At 34.1% G+C, this 26,822-nt stretch overlaps 1 protein-coding gene across 1 annotated transcript in view; it reads left to right on the top strand.

Moving 5' to 3' along the window:
- Positions 1-26,822, top strand: part of NCAM2 (neural cell adhesion molecule 2) — a 287,205-nt gene that overhangs the window by 28,722 nt on the left and 231,661 nt on the right. Inside the window, exons 2-4 of the mRNA XM_072614941.1 lie at positions 12,668-12,742; positions 25,477-25,683; positions 26,537-26,680. Of these exons, the coding sequence (XP_072471042.1) occupies positions 12,668-12,742; positions 25,477-25,683; positions 26,537-26,680 (426 nt within the window). The remainder of the gene's footprint in view (positions 1-12,667; positions 12,743-25,476; positions 25,684-26,536; positions 26,681-26,822) is intronic.

The raw sequence follows: 26,822 nt of genomic DNA, 5'->3' as shown, positions 1-26,822 counted from the left end.
TCCGCATCCAGAGAAACAAATATGGAGTCTGAATGCAGATCAAAGCAGACTATTTTCACTTGTTTTTTGGATTTTTTAGCTTTTCCCTTTTGTTCTGTTTCTTCTTTCACAACATGGCTAATGTGGAAACATTTTTGTACGATTATACGTGTATAGCTTGTATTTTGTCATTTTGGGGAAGGGAGGAAGAATTTAAAAACACAAAATTATATTAAAAATGAATGTTGAGAAGTAAAAAAAAATACATGAAAAGAAAGAATATGCAACCATCTTCCCCCATTATGGGAATAGTCTTTAGTGGGATCATCCTCCCCAATGAGTTAATAATTTCTCTTTTTCTTTTCTCTATGTCACCTCATCTGTTCCTCTATAGACTTTCCCTTTATCCATAGACTTAATTAGGATATGTTACTCCCCTCTGTTCTCTATTTTCCTTAACGCTCATTATGCAACCTTTCAGTCTATAAGTTAGTTCCACAAAATACATTTATTTATCTATAAATGCAGTAATGGGGTTTAGATTATGGTGTTTTAGATCTGCTCCTCCACCATCATTTCTCCTATTTCTTTAAATTCTGCTTTCATCTTAACTCCTTGTGTACATTCAGAAAGAAATCTCTTAAGGATCACTCTGTTCTTGTTTATTTTTTAACCCAATAAATATTTTTCTAGTTATTGTATTTTTCTTTTAATTATCTTTGGAGATGAATTAATTTATTGGATAATTTGATCTTGATGTAATTATATATTTTTTCTTGTGTTTCTTTTTATTGTAAGTTGAACTGATTTTTTTCCCCAAGAAGTCTTTCCTATATCTCTTCTTATTGAATATTCATCTTTTTCCCATTAATGACTAGACTCAGGTTTGTACAATATACCATACTGATTTGCATCTTGACCTCCCATATTTTTCAGAGCATTTGGTTCTGCAGTTTCTACTGGATTGCAGAAACTTGTTTTAAATTTTATTTTTGCAGGTCTTTTACCTGGTCGCTTGAAAAATTTTGCCATTGGAATTATTAAACTTAACTGATATATTTAACCGAGGCAGCAAGGTGGTATAATAGGGCACTGAACGTTTTTTCAGCAAGTCCTGGGTTCATATATAGCCTCAGACACATGCTGTTTGACTCTGGGCAAGTCACTTAATCTCTCTGCCTCAGTTTCCTCAAATGTAAGATAAAGATAGCAGAACATATGTTATAGGGGTTGTTATGAATATTGAATGAGACAATATCTGTAAAACATTTAGCACAATGTCTAGCACATGCTATAAAAGTTTTATTTCCTTTCCTTTCCCACCCCCATGTCTTATAGTTTGATATATTCCTTTTATTGTGGTTTTCATTACTGCTGTTGTTTTCCTGGGGGTGATGTTTCAGTTCTTTTGATTAGTGTTATGTTTCTGTACTCACAAGTTCTGGGCAGTTTTCTTCTATTATTTCTTTCACTCCAGTAGATTTCTAAATTTGTATTCTCAGTCTCTTATCTCTTATTTCTTTGGAGATAACTCTTTCCCTATGGATTAAAGCTTTTTCTATTCTGGTAATTTCTGTTGCATTTTTATTATTATTCTACATTCTTCTGGGGTAGCTAGGTGGTACAGTGGATAGAATTTGGAAAACTCTGGTCTCAGACACTTCCTGGCTATGTGATCCTGGGTAAGTCACTTAACCCCATTTGCTTCAGTTTCTTCACCTGTAAAATAAGCTGGAGAGAGAAATAGCAAACCACTGTGGTATCTCTGCCAAGAAACCCCCAAATGGTGTCATAAAGAGTAGGATAGGACTGAAAAAAACAATAACAAAAATTCTCCTCAAGTTTCTGATTTATCTTTTTAACCATTTTGTAACATCATCCTGCTATTCCCTAGTCTCTTGAGAACTTGCAGGGCTCTGTGTCTTATTAGGTACTAATTTAATTCCTATGCCTTGAAATATTTAGACATTCACAGGTGTTTTATTATTCATCTCCTCTTCTAATTTTAGTATCTTTGCTCTTGCTTTATCAGCTTATGCTTTGGTGTTTAACAATTTCCTTCCCTATTAGATCGTTGGTATCAATCATTTGTGCTGTTATTTTTTCCTCATTAAAAAATGCTATTTGTTATATAGTATGGCCCTCAGAAAAGGATGGGAAAAGAAAAATGGGGATAATGATAATGATTTTTAAAACAGAAGACATCAATAAGAATTTATTTTTTCAAAAAAGAAAATAAAATGCACTCTATGGAGTCCTAATTGGCACATACAAGAAAAAATTGCAGTTAATTATTTTTATAACCCAAGTCAGCACAGAGATTCAGACAGAAAGATTAACATACACTGGAGAAGGAATCAAACCAGAAGTCAATCACAGAGAGTGTTCTAGCATAGCACCTGATCTAGGGGCCTGCCCTGTAAGTGTCCACCAGGGTAAAAACAAAACAGAATAAAACAAACCCCAGATTTATCACAGAGTAGTCTGACTTTTTTGAAATAAGCAGGAATAGCTATCATCTGATAGTTCTGTTACTTTCATTCCAGAGCTGGTTAACAGAACAAGCAAGTACTGAGGAGAGTTTCTGGCAGTCCAGGGTGAGGAGCAGTTCTGGGCGCTAAGCTATGTACTGAGTAAGAAAGAAGTACAGAGGTGGGCCAGCTGTGTGACTCTGGCATTGGGAGTAAATCTGGTGGAGTACCAGCACCGTAGCTTTATCTAAAGCCCTCAGCAGAATACCTAGGGCAGATGACCCAGATTAAAGAGGAGTCAGGAGTTACATAACTGTGAACTTACAGAGCTTTCTAGTTAACTGACAGTGGCTATGTCCAGCTGCAGTCTACTGGAGCCTGAAACAAGGGCAAGCCCAATGTTGTGTTGCTCAAACAAATCCCGGTCAGGAATTTGCAGAGCTCAGACCAAGAGATCAGAAGTCATATTTGGTCCTGGATCAGTCTGCTTTGGTACACTGAAAGTGTGCTTGGAGGTCCTAATTCTGAGCCATCTCTGAGATTGTTGAATGACATGCCATTTAAGACCCTGTGAAAATAGAATAATAATCAGATTTTTAAAATTGGAGAAATATTAATTGCTCCTAGGTAGGCAGAGCCAATAGAATAAACGTGAGAATTTTACCTCAGCTAATTTATATATTCAACACAATACCAATTAAATTGCTAATTTCTTTTACAAAATTAGAAAAAGCAATAACGAAATTCATTTGGTCAAACAAAAAGTCAAGAACATCAGGGGAATTAATGAAAAAATATAAAGGAAGGAGATTTAGCAGTACCAGGTCTCAGACTATATTATGTCAGTAATTATCAAGACTGTCTAATATTGACTACGAAATAGAAAGGTAGATCAGTGGAACAGAGCAGACATACAATCTAAAGCAGCAAATAAATATGGTAAATTTTGACTCGTGTAAAGACAAGTCTTGGAGATAAGAATACATTATTTGGTAAAAAAAAAAAAAAAAACTTGGGAAAACTGGAAAGCAGATTGGGAGAAATTAGGTGTAGACAAATGTCTTACACCATTTACCAAGCTAAGGTCAAGATGGATACATGACCTAGGTATAAAGAGAGATATTACAAGAAAATCTGAAGAACACTGAATACATCACCCATCAGACTTATGGATAACTTGAACAATTGGATAATATGAACAATTTATGAATAGACAAGAGAGTGCAGTGAGAGATGTAAAAATGAATAGTTTTGGTTATATTAAATTAAAAAGGTTTTGTAGAAATAGAACAAATGTAGCCAAGATTAGAAGGAAAGCAGAAAATTCAGGGTGGAGGAGGGCATGAATTTATAGAAAGATTCTCAGATAAATGTCTCCTATTTTAGCTGTACAAAGAACTGTCAAATCTGTAAGAATATGAGTCATTTCATAATTGATAAATGGTCAAAGGATATGAACAGGCAGTTTTCCAATGAAGGAATCAAAACAATTTATAGTCACATGAAAAAATGCTCAAAATCATTACTGATCAGAGAAATGCAAATTAGAACAACCCTGAGATGTCATCTTATATCTCTCAGATTGGCTAAAATGATTGAAGGGGAAAGCAATAAATGTTGGAGGGGTTATGGACAAATTGGGATACTAATTCACTGTTGGTGTAATTGTGAACTTATCCAAGTGTTTTGGAGAGCAATCTGGAATTATGCCCAAAGAGTTATTAAATAGGCTATACCATTTGACCCAGCAATACCACAGAAACAGATCCAAGATGATTATGGAAAAAGGAAAAGAATCTATATATTGTAAATTATTTATAGCAGCTCTCTTTGTGGTGGTAAAGAACTGGAAATTGCGGAGATGGCTGTCATTTCAGGAATGACTGAATAAGTTGTGGTCTTTTTGAATGAATGAGTCATTTTGACTCTTATGAATACCCAAATTAACTACAAAGGACATATGAAGGAAGACATTATATGCATCCAGAGAAAGAACTGATGAATAGAAGTATATATATATATATATATACACACACATATATAGGATGATTTTACATATATGTACACATTTGTGCCTAATGGTAGCCATCTCTAGGACAGGAAAGGGGGTAGAAGGAAAAAAGGAAAATAAAGAGAAAATTACATGACAGCTTTGGTATATTTAAAAGGAAAAGCAAGTTTTATATAATAGCTCTGTAGTTTCATGTTCAATTATCTTTTTTTTCTCTATCCTACTCTGTTATGGAACTGCATATTTTATTTCTTAAGTTCAGAATAAAGTAAATAAAATTTAGAAAAAGAAAAAAGTGAAATATCTTAAAAAATAACTATCTGGAAAAAAGATCAAGGAGAAATCACATAAGAATCATTGAAGTAATTGAAAAATGACCAACATAGGAGCCTAGACATAATAATTTAAGAAATTATGAAAGGAATCTTCCAAGGTCTCTTAGAACCAGAAGGTAGAGTGAGAAAAATCTCAACATTACAATGCCAGGAAATTACAGTGAAAATGTTTCCAGGTAAATGGAAAAAATACAGTAAGCAGCCAGAATTTTTTTTTAAAAAACCTTCAAGAAGCCACAGTCAGTAGCCTCCCTAAGAGGACATATGATATAATATAATATGATAAAATATGATATTTCAGAAATCAAAAAATATAGTCTTATCACCACGAATCGCTTACTCAGCCAAACTAACATAATGCCTAAAGGTAGGAAAATGGATTTTCAATGAAATAAAAGTTTTTTAAGCATTTGTAACAAAAAAGAACAGAGGTGAGAAGAAATTTTGAAACACAAAACACAGGAGTCAAGAACAACATAAAAAAGTAACCCTACATGATCAAGTATAAGGAATAATGGCGGAGATGATATGTTTGTATCCTCAGAATCCTTCTATCCTCAGGCGTCATGTAGTCTAATTAAAGACAATGGGCCTGCCAGTGTTCTTATTATATTTTCATGATCTTAAGAAAATTTGGGGGGAAATTAAGAAAAAAAATGGAAAGGAAAAGAAACAAGCTAAGTGAGAAAGGAGAGTAAGGGTGGGTTAGAAACATACTTTATAGTAATTACTATGAATGTGAGTGGAATAAACTCACCCATAAAACAGAAGACATCTCATTTCCCATGCAACTGCACTTGTTTTGGATTTCTTTGACTTCATCATGTCCCAAGTAAACTTATCATTGGGAATTCTCTCCCTATAGCAGACCCCACCCCCATGCCCTGCATTGTGCAGCTGCCACAAGTAGGGTAAGCTATCTTTTCAAATACCAACTTCTCCATACCACATCCAGCACAATATCCTCATCTTACTTCACAGAACATCTCTCTTTGTTCATAGGAGTATTCATCTGGAAGCCCTTCCCACCACCCAATACGCCTTCTCTTTCCTTCTTGTCTTCCACTTTTCAGTTCCTCCATTATCTCCTTACCCAGTCCCTTGCAGGCTTTTTGTCTCCTGCAAGTCCATAGGAATCACTTTTCCCTCATTCCTAACCTTCAACTTGACCAAGACACACACTGCCTTCTGTCCTCCTCCTCTCCTTCCCCCTTCCATATAACTTCTCATTTTGTATTTTAGACCCACCCTCCAAGCTCCCCCAAAATAAAAAAACAGTGGTTTTCCTTTGGGTGGGCTGTCATGGGGCTCACCTCTCCAACATCACTTCTGCATGACTTCCATCCTCAACCCTGTCTGCTTGTCTACATTTGGGAAAAGTCTTTTACCATTTACTCTTTTTTCACTCTATTGCTATGGCTTTCTTTGACTGTTTTAGTTTTTTAACTTTGCCTGCATTTCTTTTCTCTAGAATATTTGAGAAGCAAATCATGTCTTCATTTTCTTTTTAAGAGTATTTCAAATATCTCTTTATTACTAAACATTCATCTTTTTTTTTCATTTATGGTTAAGCTCACATTTGTAGGATAGGTCACCCTGGACTACATCCTGAACTCCATTGGTCTTTGGAACTCATTGTTCCATTCCATCTTATATTTTCTAGTAAATGCAGAAGAGTCTTGTCATCCAGATTTCTTTTCCTTTGTGTTTGAAGGTCTTTCTCTTGGTGACTTGAAAATTTTATTTTTCATCCGTGAAATTTCGCCTTTATGTTTCTTATAGTTTTGCAACCTTGGCTTTATTTTCTAGAGGGGAACTATCGATTCTTTGAAGTTTTGGGCACTTTTCTTATATAATTTCCTTCATTGTGGTGTTCAAGTTTTTTGGCTTGTACTTTTCTGGGAGACCTATAATCCTGAGGCTGTTTTACATATCCTGTCTTTGAGATCAATATGTTTTGCTTGAATAGAGGGCATATTTTCTTTTAATGTTATTGCTTTTGGCCTCTCTCTCTAGATTGTCTTTTGTCTCTCTGAATTTACATTCTGAATCAGGTATCTTCTCTTTTATTTCTGTGGTGAGACTTGCCACTGAAGATTCCAGTTTTTTCCATTCTGCCAATTATTTCTGCTTTGCAGACCATAACTTTTTCCCTTATAATTCTCATTTATCTTTTAAACCACTCAAGAACTATGTAACTGTGATTCCATATTCCACTCAGTCCTCTATGTCATCAAGTTCTGAAACATTTTCCTTTATTTTACAGTATTTATAAATTATTGAACTTATTTCTTAGATCTTTTGTTAATGTTTTCCTCCTGGTTTATCTGCTTATGCTCAAGGTCCTTAGATTTTCTTCTTTTTGAGATTTTTGGTGACTTCAGTCTTTCCCCACTTATTTCCTCTTATTGCTCACTTTCTGATGCTCTCCCCTCTGATGTTGGTTTCCCCGGAGTCTTTATCTCAAAGTGTTTCAGCCTCCTCCCATGCTGATTAATTCATGGTTGTCCAGTCTAGATCTCTGCCCCAAGTGACTACTGAAGGAACAGAACTAGCCTTTGCTGGATCCTGGATGCTGGGCTCTTTCTCTCAGCCTCAGTGGTTTGCCACCTAGAGGTACATAGTATCTTGTTTTGATCCCCCTTTCACTCAGTTTTCTGTCCTCACAGAGCACAACACCGTCATGTTGATCTTATTGTCATCTAGGCTGATTTCTGTTGCATAGAGTTTGGATGTCCTAGCCTCTGGAAGGAGGGTGAGAGTGTGGAATTGATCTCTTTCAGGAGCAGACACATGTCCTGCCCCTTTCCCTCTTCTTGTCTTTCACACAGAGATCCCTTGCAGTACGTAATGCAGTTTGGCTCTTAGACCTCTTGGCATTGGAAAAGAGATGGGACCATGGTGTAAGATTATGTTTTGTTGCAAGCTCATGGGTTGGGTGGTTACTGCAGCCTTGCTGCCAAAAGTGTGGTAATCAGTAGATTATAGCGTACTGAATGAGCGTGAGGTAGGCATTAGTTTATGTTATGGAGTTTTTATTGTCTTTTGGTTTCCTGATATCCTAGACAGAGTGGTGTCAAATTTAAATGAAAGGGATCCCTGCAGGCTACATATTCACTTGGAAAACCACAAATCAATATTATCTCTGTATTATTAGATTTTTATTTCTTTTGTTAAACATCTCCCAATTACATTTTAATCTGGTTCAGGTTGCGCTGGGGAGTTTTGCAAGTTTAACACATCTGATGGAGAAGACTGAAGTTGCTTTATTTTTGCCATATAAATTCTGTTTTGAAAGAATTTTGAGGCATTATAAAGATCATAGAAAATACCTAGTTTTCCATTTCTTGGTCACATGAGCCAGAAGTTTAGTTCTTTATAAGAAGCACACTTGAAACATTCAGATTAACCCAGTTAAAATGATGGCCTGCAGTAAAACCCAGGGTGCTTCAGCTTAAGTATAAAAGGCTGAGGTAGAAATCATAGCTCAGACAAACAAGAGAAAAAAGGAACTTAATTAAAAAAGATGAATAGCAAAACTACATTTAGCCGAAAGGTACCACAGAGAATAAATTAGCCTTAATATTAGACATATATGCACAGAATCGCATAACATTTAAATTATTTATAGGGAGAAATAGTCAAAAAAGCTACAATGGGGGTAAGGGTGGGGTTCTTCACTTTATTTCTTTTGGCCCTAAATAAATCTACTAAATAAAACAAAGTTATGCACTGGAATAAAGTCATAGAGGAAGCTAGGTAGTGTAGTAAATAGGAATTCCTGAGCCTGGAATCAGAAAGACCTGATTTCAAATCCAGTTTCAGATACTTACTAGCTATGTGACTGTGGGCAAGTTACTTATCTTCTGTTTGCTTCGTTTTCCAGAATTGTAAAATGGGGATAAAAACTGCACCTACCTTGCAAGGTTGTTGTGAGGATCAAATGAGATATTTGTAAAGTGCTTGGCACATAGTATATGCTATACAATTACCTATTCTCTCCTTCTCCTCTAAAAAGTTAGAGATATTATACCTGTGGCAGTTACTGAATGGGAATAGAAAGGAGTAAACATAGTTTTAACTTTCTGATACCTTTGCAAAATGTAACTACTTAATTTACAATTAACAGTATTTGAGGGCATAAAACCCACATAAACACAGGTTAAAAAAGCAGAAATAGTGTGCTAGGACTATTCTGATAGACTAAGCCCTTCACAGCAATTCAGGGACCTAAAACATTCCCAAAGAACTCGAGGCAAAATGCCATCCACATCCAGAGAAAGAACTATGGAATCAGAATGCAGAATGAAGCAGACTATTTTCTCTTGTGTTACATTTTGTTTTGCTTTTTCTCATGCTTTCTCCCATTCGTTTAATTTGTCTATGCAACATGACTAATATGAAAATGTGTTTAGTAAGAATATATGTGTAGAACCTATATATGATTGCAAGCCATCTTGGGAAGGGAGGGCAGAGAAAGGGGGAGAAAATTTGAGATTCAGGGAACTGAAAATAAATTAATTAATTAAATTTTTTAAAAAGCAGAAATACTATCCCCTATACAACAAACCAATGAAGCTAAAAATCAACAGATCAGCAAGAATTTATCAAGCACCTACTTTATGTGCCAAAAGGAGTAGGTAATAGGGGAAATATTTCTAGTAAATTTCTATGATCACATTTTTATTTCTATGATACACAGGGAATTAATTCAAATTTATAGGAATGAGAGACATTCCTGTACCATTGTAAATGGCAAAAGGATATAAACCAACAGTTTTCGGGGGAAGAAATACAAGTTATCAGTAGCCATTTAAAAAATTCTCCAAATCACCAATAGAGAAATTCAGATTAAAGTAACTTTGAAGTTTTCCCTCATACTCATCAGATTTGCAAAAATGACACAAGCCCTGGTTTCACACACCTTTAATTTCTTCTTTCTGGGGGTACTGAAACTGATGGATCACTTGAGCTCTGGAGTTACGAGCTGCAGTAGAGCTAAAGCCAATAGAATTTCACGCTAAGTCCAGCACTTATTTGCTGTAGGGGACCATTAAGTATCTAAGGGCAATCAAATCTGCCTAGGTTAAAACAAAGCAGGTCAAAGCTTTTCTATTGCAGTTCTAGCTTAGGGAGTTAGTGAGACACAGTCTCAAAAAAAGATACCCAAGTTGTCCCCTGCAAAAAAGATGACAAATATTGGAAGGGCTGTGGCAAAACAGGTACTGGTCTAACCATTCTCGTAAGTAATTTGTAGCTATGTTCCAAATGTTATTAAATTGTTCTCTTTCACTTAGTGATAATACTCTATGTTTATATCAAAAGAGATCAAAGAAGGAGGGAAAGGATTTATTTTATAAAAATATTTGGAGCAATTCTTTGTAGTGGCAAAGAACAGGAAAAAAAGGGAGAAAGTACTTACCTAGCATCAGTTGGGGAAATGGATGAACAAGTTATCATGTATGAAGATGATAGAATATGCTTACAAAGTAAGAAATAATGGAGAGATTGGTTTCAGAAAAACCCGAGAAGACAAATGAAGTAATATAGAGTGAACATAACCAAGACAATAAATAATACAATAATAGCAACCTTCCAAAGACAAACCTTTTTGAAAGATTTAAGAGCTCTGATCAAGGCAGTATATAGCCATGATTCAAGAGAACTCAAGATGAAACGTTATCCAATTCTTTACAAAAATGTGTTTGACTCAATCTATATAGATTGATACATTTTGAGGGGGGATGGTCACTATGGAAATTTTTTTTGCTTGATTATGCATATAGCATCTACCTCCCAGAGTTGTTGTGAGGATCAAATGAGATCATTGTAAAGCACTTAATAGAGTACCTAGCACATAGAAAGTGTTTTATAAATCTCAGCTGTTTTTATTATCATTATTAGTTGTTGCAAAAAAATTGTTTTTCTTTCTTTTTCAAGAAAAAGGGGAAAAGAGAGGGAAAGGTAGATTTTTGTTAATTGAAAAATTGCTTTGTTTTTTTTTTAAATGAAATTCTGAAGACACAAAGGGAGATAATTGTAATGTGTTAGGAATACTGTGATTTGTTTGAGGAAACCCATCTGAATGCATAAAGATCATGCCAACAAACTGAAATTGTACACAAGATGAAAGCAAGACCAACTACTAAAAGATAACTATAACAGTGTAGTAGAATTGTGTAAAAATTAGTATCAGGAATGCTAAGCTGAGAATGACTTGAGGCTGGTGACAGAAGATAAGGATTAAAATAAAGGGTGACTATTGTGGAGCTATGTTGAAAGAAAAGAAAAGTATCAAAGAAGAGATAGGACTTTTGCTTGAGAAGAATGGAGAGATTATAACTGAAAGCAGAGAGAAAAATGGGACTGGTCGATATTTTTTTCCTTTTCTTCTTCAGAGTGTAAAAGCTTATAAGTTGGTGAACTTGTCTTCAATTTCTGGGAAGAGATTTGAAAGGATTATTAGAAATAGTTTTTGAACATTTAGAAAGGGAAGCAGTGGTTACAAAGTCAGTCTGTCGTCATCAAGAATAAATTATATCAGCCTAACCCATGGCCTTTTTTTTGAGATTACTAGACTAGTAGATGAAAGGAATGTTATGGATTTCAACAAAGCTTTTCATAATTTGTCATGAATTATTCTTGCAGAGAAAATGAAGAGATATGAATTAGATGATAATATAGTCAGATAGATTCACAACTGATTGGATGGCCATGCTCAAAAAGTAGTTGTCCGGTTTATTGTCAGTTTGGCATAAATTCTCCAGTTTGTTACCCCAGGAATCTCAGCTTGACATCATTTTAACATTGATTTGGATAAAGGCATTAATGATATGCTCATCAAATTTGAAAATCATATGCTGGAAGGGACAGCTAACACAAAAGAATGAAGAGAGCAGTGGTGTCAGTACATAGAAAGCATCCTGTGGGCTGCATATTAACTTAGAAAACTACAAATTAACATTTTCTATGTTGTACTGTATTTTTATTTGTTTTGTTAAACATCACCCAATTTCATTTTAATATGATTCCCAGCACTTAGGAGCTTTGTCTGGTTGTGAATTTGATACCTCTGATCTAGAACATTGGGCTGAATCTAATAAGATCAAATACCATCCCTCCCTTCTAAAAAAAAAGTCAGTTTTACAAGTATACAATGGAGGAGGCATTATTAAAAAGTGATTGTTTGAAAAAGATCTATGGAGTTTGTGACTTGCAAACTTGATTTGATTTAGCAATGTGATGTATCAGCCTTAAGTTAATGCTAATCTTGGGCTGCATTAAGAAGAGAACATCTAAAAAAATAAAAAGGGAACACCTTTGGAAAATGATAGTCCTTTGGAACTCTGCCCTTGTCAGACCTCATCACGAGTATTGTTTTCAGTTCTGAGCACTAGAGTTATTCTTCTTGCATCCCTCTATCATCCTCACTCTGGTTCTCTTTTAATTCTTATTCTTATCAATAGACTGCACTTTCTCCCTCTCTTGGGATCAGATACAGGCTAGCCTTAGCCTAGAAATCATCTAGTCAGAATCCTCCATTTTCTGAAGGGGAAAGCTGCTAGCCCTAGTGAGGCTGCTTGTCCAAGGTAATAACGGTAATAAACAGCCAAGGCAGGATTCAAAACCACATTCTCTAACACAAAATCAGCTTAACCAAATAATAAATATGATTAATAAATGTTAAGATGAGTGTGAAAATATGAACTTTTAAAAGTCACTTTAAAAGATTTGGGGGTAATTCAACGTGGAAGGTAAGTCAAGTTATAGTTTATCGTGTAGAAGAATTTTCAAGTAATGGAATACATTTTGCTCATATAATGTAATTTAAATCATCATTTTAACCAAGGCTTAATAATTATATTTTTCAGCTCTTCTACAAGTGACAATTTCACTTAGCAAAGTAGAAATTAGCGTTGGTGAGTCCAAATTCTTCACATGTACAGGTATGTATTTGAATATACTTTTAAGATTATACTTGGTACATATTAGCCTTAATAATATTCTTGAAAAATTATTAAATATTCATAAATTTAACTTTACAAAAATATTGGTATTGTATGTAAGTTTGCTTTTCCTAACAATATATTCTTTAATATGCTGTATGTATTTGGATATATACCTTGCTATTTTTAAATGCTAAACTGACCAGGTTATTCATTTTGAAAAGAACTCCATTATATAAATAATGTATGCATGCTAATGGATTCATTTAAATAATTTCAGTTGTCTCAGTAGAGTTATAAACAGGACATCAGTTAGGGCTTTGAAATTTGGAGTGTACTGAGAATATTTGCATAAGCCGAAATAATTTAGTTTATCACATAGATAGTAAGACTATTTGGTTAAAATAGTAAGCGACAGAGATGACTTACTTCCTGTCCCAGCTAGGTGATGCAGAATGAATACAGTGCTGGAATTTGCATCAGGAGAACCTGAGTTCAGATTCTAGCTTCAGACATAAGCTGTGTGTCCCTGGGCAAGGCACTTAACTATTTGACTCAATTTTCTTAATTCTAAAATTGGGCTAATAATAGCTCTTCTCAGATAGGGTTGTTATGTGACTATCAAAGCACTTAGCACTGTAACTGACATACAGAGGTGCCATATAAATGCTTATAACCTTCTGTCTCCCTTTTCCATGTGGCAATAATTGAAGCATACCCCAAAACAAACAAAAACTGGGTTCAGCCTTTTTCTTCTCTCAATTATCAGTATAACCACAAGATCGCATTACCTGACCAATTTGCTCTACACAAGAGATTCATACTGATGGAGAGGACTTTTGAAGTAGGAATACATTGGTGTGTAGATACACACATACATGTATTTATGTATACATGCATAGATACATGTAGAGAGAGATATATACTTACACACACATATGTGTAAATGCATATATTTTGTCAGATTCAGGTGATATGTTGTTTAGTTTTCCTAAACTACATTTTCCCCCTCATTTTTTCTTTGATATAAAAGAAATGTCTCTGGGCAGAGGATGGGGGAGAGATTTATTTGGAAATTAATGTGACAAATACAAATAAAATTTTAAAACCCAAACGATCTTCTGGAATAATTAGAAAGTATTTTGGTGGAAAATGTTTCAAGCCATCATCTTACAAAATATCCCATAATGAGTCAGTTAACCACCTTTATTATCTATGATGTGCCAGGTGTTGTCCCATGTCCTGGTGATACAAATACAGAAATGAAATTGCCCATACCCTCAAAGAGCATGCATTCTTATCATCATCATCAGTAACAGGCTAGAGGGATGTAACACGATCACTTATAATATAAATTCAAGATTTTTTAGAAAGTTGAACCTATAGTTTCATTGGTTTAAATAGCTCCAGGTGAGTCAACTATTTCCATCAATGCTGAAAGGTACCTGCCATGCAGTTTCCAATCTGAGAGAATTGCTGGGAAGTTAAGTAATTATCAGAGGGAGGTTTTGAACCCAGTTTTTACAAATTGCAAGACCAGCTTTCCATCCCCTGCACCACTCTGCTTTCCATGTTTCCCTAATGGCGAAAGAAACACACTGAAGGCTGGAAACAGTGTGGATATCTACAGATATTCTGTCTATAAACAAAATTTGAAACATGAATAAAACAATACTATTGTGCCATAAGAATTGACCACTATGAAGAATTTAGAGAACACTCATGTGAATTGATGTAGAAGTAATCAGAACAAAAAAGAATAGTATGGACTATTTTAACGTAAATGAAAACAATACTAAAAAGCAAACTCAGATTTCCTACAGTGATTACTCTTGGACCCAGAGAAAGATGATGAAACATATTTCTCTTTTTCAGTAGGAAACTCTGGCAGAGAAATGTTGTATATGCTGTTTCATATACTCATTGTGAACATAAGTTTTGCCTGTCTCAATTTCTTTGATATAAGATGGATTCGGTATTTATATATGTGGATGGGGAGAATGAGATGAGAAGTCAGAATAGGCTATGACTTGTGTAAACAAAATAGAGCATCAAAACTTTTAAAATCATGTTAAAAATCTACTTCACAATAAAATGTCAACATTTTGATTATAAAATTACTAATATGAAGAAATGTATTACATAAGCATTAGTATAAATGAGAAATAGAATTGTGTTTGTCCTCAAAATTTTGTTAGCGTAGGGGAAATAATTTTTAGGTTCAAGTTGTGTTCGTTATGACTATTCCATAATGGGAAAGGAGTTCCCCAAGCTGTGTTTTAAAGACTTGACTTCCTCCCTATCAAATGCCAGTTACACAAAAATCATACATGCTGCAAAGTAAATAAGCCCATTTGTCCAAACTGAAAGTAAAAAACATATCTGACAAATTATGCAAATGAGGATATACCAGACAATCCATGGAGTAACCACTGACAATGAGATATCTCAGCTGAACCAAAACAGAGTTCCAGATTTCATCCAAGGGGAATTCCCTGAAGTTTCTAGGGTGATACGTTGAGACTGGAGGTACTGACTCTTCCATATGTCACCTTCTTAACAGTCTTTTGTTCCCTTCAGGGACCTCTCCCTAAAGAGAGAATCTAATCTGTGTGTCTTCTCTTTCTTTCTCTTTCTCTCTCTCTCTGCTTTCTCTCTCCCTCCTCCCTTCTCTCTTCTCTCTTTTCGACTTTTTTTTAAAAATTGTTTTTTAATTAAATTTAATTAAATAACATTGTCTCCTTGTGACCAACCCCCAATTTTCATGTAATCAGCACATTTCATCTTGAGTCCCAGACTTCCCATGTAAACATATTTTCCCTGGAAATATCTTCCCTTGGATGTTTTGGAATAAGCCTTGTTCTCAACAAGCTCTGGAGGGGCCTCCTCCTGTCAGATCTACTTCTCTGGTTTCAAGTCACTTGCAGAGCTTCTCTATTTAATGTTGCTAAAATCTGCCAGTAACAAGGGTTTAACACAATTTAATACAGCCTTCTAAATTTGGTTTTCCAGTAACTAGTCCATATGGTAAAAACTAGTTTAAACCTTATGGAGCTAATCCTATTAACAACAGAGCTCTAAGAAGAACATTAAATTAGGAACCCATAATTCATCTAAAGTTCAAAGAATTTCAGTTTTATATACTCCTTGCTCTGTCTTTACTTGAACCCTGTACCTGATAATGAACAATGCCATCTACAGGCAGAAGATTTTTTAAAAGATTCATGGCTTGTAAAGAGAGTCATTCAGTCTTTTAATGTTATCAGAGACTTCAAAACAGGAAAAGACATGATTTAAAATTTTCTTTACAATTATTAATGCAGTTTTACATGTAAAAAACTTTAATCCACATTTGAGAAATTATTCTTAAAACAAAATCAAAACCTTTATATACAATTAGAAACGTGGAAGTGAATTATGTGTGTGTATTTGTGTGTGTAGGTGTGTGTGTGTGATATGTCTGCATGTATAATGTCCTACTTCTTAAAAGAGTCTAATCTTGTTGCTTTCCCAAAGTGAAGTTTACTCCTCCATTAAAATTTTATATCTTCCTTTCATCTTCTTCTTTTGAGGATATAGATCATTCTCATACCATCCTGAGAGAACAAGATACTGAAGGATAGAAATTCTGAGAATTCATTTATCTATTTGCGTAGGATAGGAAGTTGACTACAAATTCAAATTAAAATAGTAAGATCTTTCATTCTTGCATCTTAGAGTAACTCAGAGATGTTTATGATTATTTTATTAGTAGATTTAATATTAAAATGACAAAAACTGCTATACCTGCACTGATTATAGAAATTTTCTGTGAAAGGAAAAAGGAGGAACATGGTTATAACAATATCAAGACTGTCATTTAAAGGGCACAGACTGATCTAATATAAACTTAACAGGGGAATAAACTCCTTTGCTCTGTAATTCCAAGGAAGGGTCCTAGTTAACAACCAATTATACAGCTAAGTTACACATTATTCACAGGATATCATAGACAGAATCAGAATAATTCAAGTGAGAAAAATTTCCTGTTCAGAAAGGAAATCGCATAATGAAGAAACCAAGTCAAGAGGATCCCACCTTTGCCTATACAGGGTCATCCCCTCAACTTTCCCAGACATAATATTCATCTGTAACAATTCTTAGGCCATACTCTTTTGGGGCAGCACATGGCATTTTCCTTGAATGGTGAACTCTCAGTTTAATGATGTTTCAGATAGTTGTACCTGAAACCAAAATTCAAAACAACATCAAAACACTGTGCCAACAAATTTTGCCTCAAAATAGGAAAATATTACTAATCACAGCTTAGGTCTAGGTTATCAGTATTTTTCTCATATTGTTGCAGTAATAGTTTACAGTACATAAAAAGACCTATAAGCACGTATAAAGCTTTATCCTATTCATCCTTTCTAGTTCAAATCCATCCTAAAGCCAAAATTAATTACTAAAAATTAAGAATAATTACATTCTGCCATTTCGCAAATATAGTTAATTGATTCAAAACCCCTAGAAAAATTCTGGCTAATTGTAAGCCTCCAGACCAACAGCTATCTATATTGCCAATTAACCCCTAAAACAAAATAAAACCTTTGAATCTAAGGTCTATTGTTACTAACTCAAAGGTGTAGCTTTAATACATAGTATTTATTAGCCGGTACAATTTCATGATTCTCATAAGTGATGGCAAGACAGTCAGACAAAGTTCACTCTTAACTTTAAGCAAATTGTTAACTTCTTTACAAAACTTTACAATCTGCTGTTAGCAGCTTCTCTCAAGAGTTAATGATGTCTTATAATCCTGCCCAAATAGAAAGTCCCAAAGAACCTCACAGACAAGGACATCTAAAGAGGTCTGTGGTGCTTTTTTTCTGCAACAAAAAGTTATTATCATTATCCATTTTAAAGCAAAATATACTCAAATACTTGACAGTTTTCATACATTGTGACTTAATTCTTTAAGTGCTCAATTTATAATCTAACAGCAACCGGATTTTGAAAAAAGTTACTTTTCTAAATAATACAATTGTGTCCCCCTCTGGGTATTATTTTTCAGATTAACAGTATTTCTTATACAATAATTTCCCCAAAATCACAATACAAGAAAATGTAGAAGCTTAACAATAGCAAACAATATTATGGATTTTTAAAAACATAACTTTTTGCTAGTCAAATAATATCAGTTCAGTTGAATGCATTTCAAAATCCTTTTTATGTAGAAAATCACCATATATCAATTTGTCATTTTATGCCAATTGCATTAAAAAATTAAAAATTGAAATTGAAAAATTAGAAAAGAATAGTTATACTTTGTAAGAATCATAACTAACGTTTATATAGTGCTTACCATGTGCCAGTTAAAATACGAAGCACTTTGCAATTATTATCTCATTTGATCCTCACAACTCTAGGAGGTAGGTACTAGTGTTAACCCATTTTGCGAAAGAGGAGACTGAAGCAGACAGAGGTGAAATGACTTGCTCAGTTCATATAGCTAGTAAGTTTCTGAGACCAGATTTGAACTTGAGTTTTCCTGATCTACGCAGTTTCCAAGCATATCGTCTTAATGCCAGATATCAAATGTGTTTCTCATTAAATCTGATTTATGACAGTTATATAAATAGGAGAACACATCTCACTTTAAATGAGGCCACATTATGACTTAGTTTCGGAAGAAACTTCAACAAAATCAAAAGTGGATTTATAATCACAAATGGAAATATTCAAAACCTCAATTTTCCCAAAGGCCATTAGCTGCCGGAACCTCAAATTGTAGAGCCCAGTGTTTTCAGTTAGCTCACTTTCAAAGATTCACGGTCGTAGTCTCACCTTCCTGTTCCCCTCTTATGAAACCCATCAGATTCTACGGAGTGGGACATGCCTTATAATAAACCTTCAAGGACAGAATTTAGTATGCTGTACTCAGTTCCATGCCAAAAGTTCATTTCTGTAGTTTCCATTTGGTAAACACCATATATTGATAGCATACTATCAGAAACTGGTAATGGATACCTTTCCAAAACGTTTCTCACATCTTTTTCATCTTGGTGAAATAAAAAACCTTCTCAAACTTTTTTTCAAAACTTCAGACCCTTTTTTCAAGTTACCCCTCCATTCACACTATCTGTACAAAGAAATTCCACCTTTTTCTAAAGTCCCGCCCATTCTCCTCTCACCTGTACTTGCTTAAACTTTCTATCAGTTTTTTTTCCTTCTAGTGGGTGTTAGTAAAAAAGCTTACAAACTTCAAAATTGTTTTTTTCATTTTTCACTCTGATTCCACTCCTCACTTTACCTTCATTGCTTGTACATCTTATTTTATTTTGTCATCCTCTAGTCTACCACTTCATTGAATCTCTCCTGTACAGAGTTCCTTATGCAATACCAATTAATTGCTAAACATTTATTTCATAAGCTGCATAGTCAATTTTGAATTAAGTGACTTAGCTGCAGATTTATGCAAATAGTTAAGTTCTATTCATTCATTTCAAACTAGCTTCAATTCTGCTTATCCTTCTGTTCTGAAAGCACCTTCTACTAAGACAAAACATTTTTTGCCCTCTAGGAAGGGGAGAGAGGCATGTCCTTTTTGTAGTTAATCTTAATCCTAGTTGCAAACATCCAGAAAACCCACTAAAATGTTTTAGCAGTTACAAAAACCTTTAAACCATAATTTAGAAATTTATAGTAAAGATACTACATTTGACTTACAAATTTAGTCTCCAGTTTATAAAGCCATAAATTTATAAAAACCAGGAAAAAATATTTCCTTCCTTTTCTTCCTTACCTTTATCTCTATAATCTATAATTTGGCCAGGGTTACGAAGGCAGAGAGAAAAAAAAACTCAAAATTTTCTTCCTTTCTCCCACTGAAAATAAGAAGATAATGAAAGTAAGTCATTGCTTAATATTACAGATGGTTGGGAGAGTTATTTTAGGTATAAGCTTTATTTGTCTTCCCCGCAGTCTTTATGGGTGACTAGGTGTTCCCCTTCAAAGTTTTCCATGTAAACAACAGAGAGTCTGAAATACTTGGAATTTCTCTTTCTACACCTTCCTGCTGGGTTTTGTAAGTAATATACAGAAATAGTGATGATTTATGTGGTTTGGTTTTGTATCTTGCAACTTTACTGAAGTCATTAATTATTTTGTAGGGTTTTTGATTGATTCTCTAGGGTCTCTAAGTAAACCAGTTTATCATCTGCAAAAAGATGATAGCTTTCTTTCCTCTTTTTATTGCCTATGCTTATTCGTTCCACTTCTGTTTCTTGTCTTATTGTCATAACTAGTATTTCTAGTACAATGTTGAATAGTAATGGTGAAAATCCTGGCTTTGACCCTGATGATATTGGAAAGGCTTCTAGCTTATCTTCATTATAAATGATGTTTGCTTTTCTTTTATGATACTCCTTATCTGGAAGCTCCATTTATTCCTATGCTTTCTAGTGTTTTGAATAGGAATGGGTTTTGTATTTTGTCAAAAGTTTTTTCTGCAACTGTTGAAATAATCGTATTTTTGTTGTTAATATGATTAATTATATTTATGGTTTTCCTAATTTTGAACTAGCTCTTCATTCCTGGCATTCATCCAGCCTGGTCATAGTGTAGGATCTTTGTGATATATTTCTGTAGTCTTCTTGCTAGTATTTTATATAAAATTTTTTGTATTAGCATTCTTTAGGGAAATTGATCTATAGTTTTCTTTCTCTATTTTGACTCTTTCAAGATCATAGTTGCGTTATAGAAGGAATTTGGTAGAATTCCTTCTTTACCTATTTTTCAGTTTATGTAGTATTAATCATTTTTAAATGTCTGATGGAATTTACTTATAAATCCATCTAGTCTTGGAGGGTTTCCCCTCCCTCCTCCCTTAGGGAGTTTATGGTTTGTTGAATTTCTTTTTCTAAGATAGAATTAATTATTCTATTTCATTTTCTATTAATCTTGACAATCTATATTTTTAAATACTCATTTCATTTAGATTGTCAGTTTTATTGGCATATATTTGGGAGAAATAGATCCTAATAATTGCTTTCATTTCATCTTCATTGGTTACATATTCATTTTTTCATTTTTGACACTGGCAATTTGGTTTTCTTTCTTTTTTAATATCAAATTAGCTCATAGTTTCTCTATTTTATTGTAGTTTTTAAACTAGTTATTAATTTTATTAATGTAATTTTAGAACTTTTAATTTTGCTAATCTCTCCTTTGATTTTTTAGGATTTCTTCTTTATTATTTAATTTGTTTTTGCTTACTTGCATTCCCAGGTCATTGATCTGCTCTTTCTCTTTCTTATTTATGAAAGAATTTAGGGATAAAAAAAAATTTCCCTACTTAATGCTTTGACTGTATTTCAACAATTTGGGGATGTTGTTTTATTGTTGTCGTTTTCTTTAATGAAATTATTGGTTCTATGTTTTGTCCTAACCAACCTATTCTTTAGGATTAAGTAATAAATTTTAATCTATTCTTCAAAAGCCCTTTACTGAATATAATTTCATTGCTAAGAAAAATATATATATTTCTAATTCTGCTCTTCTGCACTAACATATTGTTCATTTTTCTGAAGATGCTTTGCACAGCTAAAAATTTGATATGCTTTTTCTATTCTTAATCATTAATCTCCAGAAGTAACTTTTATAAAATTCTAAATTTTATTAATGTCTTTCTTGTTTATTTTGTAGTTAGATTCATCTAGGACTAAGGGGTAAATTGAGGTTCAGCCTAGAGTATAGTTTTACTATCTATTTCTTCCATTTAACTTTTCCTTTAGGAATTTAGATGCTTTGTCATTTGGCATATGTTTGCTCAGTATTGCTATTAATTAATTTTCTGTTTTCCCTTTCAGCAAAATGTAGCTTCCTGTTTATCTCTTTTAATTAGGTCTATTTTTGCTCTTACTGAAACATAACAGATTCTACTCTATCCTCTTATTTTAACTCTCTGGATATCTTTCTGTCTCAAGTGTGTTTTTTGCAAACAAGTTATTGTTGGATTCTGATTTCTCAGACACTCTGCTATTCTGTTCTGATTTATGAGTGTGTTCATCCCATTCACATTCATAGTTATACTTGCTAACTGTATTTCTCTCCATCCTCTTCATTCTTAATTATCCTTTCCTTTTTCACCAGTCCCCTCTTTAAGAATGTATTTTACTTCTGACATTTCCTCTAAATTTTTCTTCCCTCTTATTCCCTCTCCTCCCCCCCTTTTTTTTTTCCCCCTTTTCATCAGGAATCCTTAAAAGTCTTCTATGTAATTAAATGTCAGTTTTTCCCTTGTAGGATTATTCTCAGCTTTGCTCAGTTGGTTCTAATCCTCAATCCTTTATGTTCTGCAATATCACATTCCAGGCTTGAAGGTTGCTGAGTCTTGTGTGATCCTAACAGTGATTCCTGAATTCTTTTTTTTTTTTTCTGGTTTCTTTCATCATTTTCTCCTTTATTTCTAGATATTGGCTATAATATTCCTGAGAGTTTTAATTTGGGAGTTTCTTTCAGGAAATCGCTGGTGGATTGTCACATTTCTACTCTCTTTTGTCATTCTAAGATAGCTGGACAGATTTTCTTAATTTTTTGAAATATAATGTCTGGGTTTTTTTTTGTTCATGAATTTTAGGCAGTACAATGATTCTTAAATTATTTCTCTTTGATCTTCTTACCAACATAGTTATTTTTCTTATGATATATTTCATATTTTTGTCAATTTTTTAATCTTTTGACTTTGTTTTATCATTTATTGATGTCTCATAGAGACATTGTCATTAACCAGTTCCTATTTTCAGTAAAATTTGTTCCTTTTTTACCAAGCTATCTTCTTTTCATATCTTTCTTTCATAGTTCTAATTTTATTCTTTAAAATCATTTTAGCTCCTCCAACTCTTTCTTTAACCCTTCTAGGAATTCTCATTGGACTTATTCCAATCTGTACTTTTCTTTGAGGCTTTGCTTCTAGATATTTTTAAGACATTGTTGTCTTCTGTGTTTGAATCTTGAGCTTCCCTATCACCATAGCAAGGCTTTATGGTTGGGGTTTTTTCTTTGTATACTTGTTCTTCCAACCTACTTCTTGATTTTTTTACTTTCTTAGTGGTCCTTGCTCACTTCGGGGTTGGAGTGGGGAAGGATATGGCATGGCAGAATGTCTGGTCCAAGTCTGTCCTTTTATGTCTTGCTGTTTTCACAGTTCAGTCTGTGGGCCTCTAAATTTTGAGTGCTTCCAAAGTGATGTGATTTGTAAAAAAAAAAAAAAAAAGGTCTGTTCACTACCTTCCTGTTCTGAGCTCTCCAGGTTGGATCTGTTGGCTTGTTTGTAGTTGAGTCTTAGTAGACTGCTTCTGGACTCAGTGACTATAATAAGCTTGCTGGGAACTTCTGGAAGTTCATAGTGACTGAACTTCTCTCCCTTGGTTTCTTGGCACGTTTATTCCACTGTAGACTTATGGGTTGAATTCAAGATTAGAAATGAGTCACTTTTCTGCATCTGGGCTCAGAGCCACATAGCTCAGTTTCTGGAATTTATTCCTTTTTCGGTACTCAGCTAGACCTCATTCTCATAGAGGAGCTATTGCTCCTGGATCTGTGACAGAGATACTGGATGGAACCAGTTCCTACAGCCAGTTCTAGTTCAGGTGTCCTGAGATGTCTTTCTGCCCCAGTGCTTCCTGCTGTGGTGCTCTTAGTTCTTTTTCTATATTTGGGCACTAGAATTTCCTCCAGCACTGCTGCTGCTTCCGTGCTGCACTCCTGACCAGCCCCCAACTCTGTGTCTGCAGACCTCCCTGTCTTCCTCGGATGCCTTGGGCTAGAAAAATGACTCATTTTGACTTTTTCTTGATTTTACCAAACAGAATTTGTTCTGGTGCATCTTCTAGGTTGTTGTGGAGGAAGTGTGCTGAGTAAATTGGGCAAAAATACTTCTTCTCATTCTGCCATCTAGACTCTACCCTTCTCTCAAAAGAAGAAGCCAAAAGAACAGTCTCTCACTTCTCCCAAGCTCTTGACAACAATAATCCTCTCAAAGGCACAGGGCCTCAAATAATCACTTTCCACCAATGAGAAATGTCCTAGAGAATAGAATTAAGACCTGGTTACAGGTCTATATATCAAAGAGATGAAAGAAAGTAGAAAAAGACAAATATGTACAATAGCATTTATAGAATCTCTTCTGATTGGAAAAAAATAGAAATGGAGGCAATAACCATCAATTGGGGAATGTGATGGAATTCTAGTATGTTATAAGAAATGATGAAAATATGATAGTTTAAGTGAATGCTGGCAGACTTATGAAGAATGAATTGAATGGCACAAGGAGAATGGTTTATATAATAACGTTATTATAAAATCAAACATTTTAAAATATCTTAGAACACTAATCAACAAACACAATAACTAACCACAATTCCAAAGGAATCATAATGAAATATGTTCCCAACTTCTTTGATGAACTCAAGAATTCAGAGGAAGATTTTTTTAAACATAGCCAGTGGTGGAATTTGTGGTACTTGACTGTACACAAATTCATAACACAAATTTTGATTTTTCTTCCTTTCCCATTGGAGTTTTGGAAGGAGAAAAGACAGATTTTCATTGATTGAAAAAAAAATTTTTTTTAAGAGAATTGGCTACTGCTGATCACTCAGTAGATTTCAAAAGGAGAAATAACTTCTCTTGCTTCCTTCTTCCTTCTCCCAAAAGTATGGTCTGGAAGTCCTTCTCTGGCACTTTCTTTGAGGAGAGGAAGAGGAGCTGTCTGGATAGTACAGCATGAAGGCAGAAGTAAAATGACTGTTCAGTCCCACAAAATGTTTGTCTTTTGGGGCTTTCAGCATCAGCCACCTAGCAGAACATAGTAGGAGTTATGGGTTATTGTTTCATATTTTAAGATAATGCACACTTTTGAGTCTTAAATGTCTTAAATCCAGCAGTTGTATGATAGGTGCTGTTTGAAGAAAGGGCTAATTACTCCTTTCTGATCCCTACCCTTAACGGACAGTGCCATTCTTTCCTAACCTCATCCCTGCAGTGTGACTTTGTCTCTAACCTCAATTCTCTTAGCTAATCACAGGAAAGAAACAACAAAAAAAGGAAAAGTGATCATTTGAATATCAGCTCCTGTTCACCTAAACTCACCCCAAACAAAACTGTTAACTTTGCCAAGGGGAGCCCAGATCTACATTTTTTTCACTGCTCTGGAAATATGAAAATTTTGAATCAATATTTCTCTTTTGTTTTCTTTGAGCTGACCAACTAAGAAATGCCAATCTCTGCCTTCCCATGATTAAAAGAATCTCTCTCTTCCCCTCCCTCCGCCCTTCATCTCTGACTCTTAGTTTCTCCTTTCAAGTACCGTATGCTTCTGCAGGAAGATTTTCCTGGCACCCTCTCACTGCCAGCTTTTCATTTTCAGATGACCCACATAATACTCTGTATATATACTCTGTGAATACCATCTATTTACATGTTGTCTTCTCCATCAGAATGTCTGATGCTTGAGAACAGGAACTGACTTTGCTTTGTTTTTTCATAACAACGTAAATATATAATAAAGGCTTGTTGATTGATTGAGTTGACTGAGTGTTTATTTTTTTGATTTGTTAGTCCTTAAGACAGATATACTTTCTTTTTACTTTTTTCTGAGTTTTTCAAAGTATTGGTTGAATAGAAATAAATGTCATTTTCAATTAATTCACTTTTAAATGCAATTTAAACTTTTCTGTGGATATTCTTTGCAGCAATTGGAGAACTGGAAGAAATAGACTGGTACAATCCTCAAGGAGAGAAGATAGTTTCTACACAGAGAGTAGTGGTACAAAAAGAAGGTGCTAGGTCCCGGCTAACTATTTATAATGCAAATATAGAGGATGCTGGAATATACCGCTGTCAAGGAACAGATACTAAGGGACAGACTCAAGAAGCTACAGTTGTTTTGGTGATTTACCGTAAGTCATTTTAAAATAAATTTTAATTTATTCTTAATGTAATACTTCAAAAACCATTTCAGTAAAGATGTTTAGAATACAGTTCTTAAAACAATAGTTCCATAGTATCAAAGGAAATATAAACCTTTTGGTTTTGATTCTTTTGGTGAAATGGAATAAATTGAAAAGGCTTTAATATTTTCAGACCACTGTACAATATTTGTAATATTGAACATGGTAATTTTTTTAGTTTATAGTGTTAGCAGGGAAAATCTTATAGAGAGAATGAGATCTTTTAGAGAAAGATCACTGGAGAAGTAATTTTGTAATGGGTGGTGGCAACAAAATCTTTTATTTAGAACAGCTTAAGCTGATTTGCTTTTAAGTGGCTTATGGGGAAATTTAGACAGGTTAACATTCTATTAAACCTGTCACAAGACAGGTGATATCTTCATTTTGGGGGGAAAATAAATTTATATGAAGAAAGAAAATGCATTTTGTACAAAATTATGTATTATATCTGACCCTTTATGAACTTTTTGCTTTTCAAAAAGCCCCATACATTCTAAAGTGGACATGTGGTAATTATGTGTGGGAGAAACACTGGATTTGGAGTCAGAAAACTCAAATAATATCTTGGCCTTTACCTATAAGACCCTGGGCAACTTACTTCATATCTATGACCACATGAGGGCCTGGGACCAAGTGATCTAATATTCCATATAGCTCTAAATCCTGTGATGCCATGAAAAAATGACATTTTGCAGAACTAGTTTAAATAATAAATCTACTATTACATTAATTTACATAGACTTGGGTGGAAAAATAAGAGATACTACATTTTAACCTTTTGGATTTTTTTCTATTATTACAGAAAAACTCACTTTCAAAGAAGTGGTGTCTCCTCAAGAATTTAAACAAGGAGAGGATGCAGAAGTGGTTTGCCAAGTTAGTAGCTCACCTGCACCCATTGTTAGCTGGTTGTATCATAATGAGGAAGTCGCTACTCATTCCAACAGTTAGTATCTTGGTAACTTGCTAAGTTTTAAGTTATAATTATAATATGATTAAAAGGTATTTACTTTTCTCTTGCTTCACTCCAAAAATATTTTGCCATTAAAATATATACTTAATCTTAGGTAAAATTAATATATACTCAG

Source organism: Notamacropus eugenii, chromosome 5, assembly GCF_028372415.1.
Source record: "Notamacropus eugenii isolate mMacEug1 chromosome 5, mMacEug1.pri_v2, whole genome shotgun sequence".
Classification (NCBI taxonomy): Eukaryota; Metazoa; Chordata; class Mammalia; order Diprotodontia; family Macropodidae; genus Notamacropus; species Notamacropus eugenii.
The sequence above is the reverse complement of the archived record's forward strand: the minus strand, read 5'-3'. Positions and strand labels throughout refer to the sequence as shown.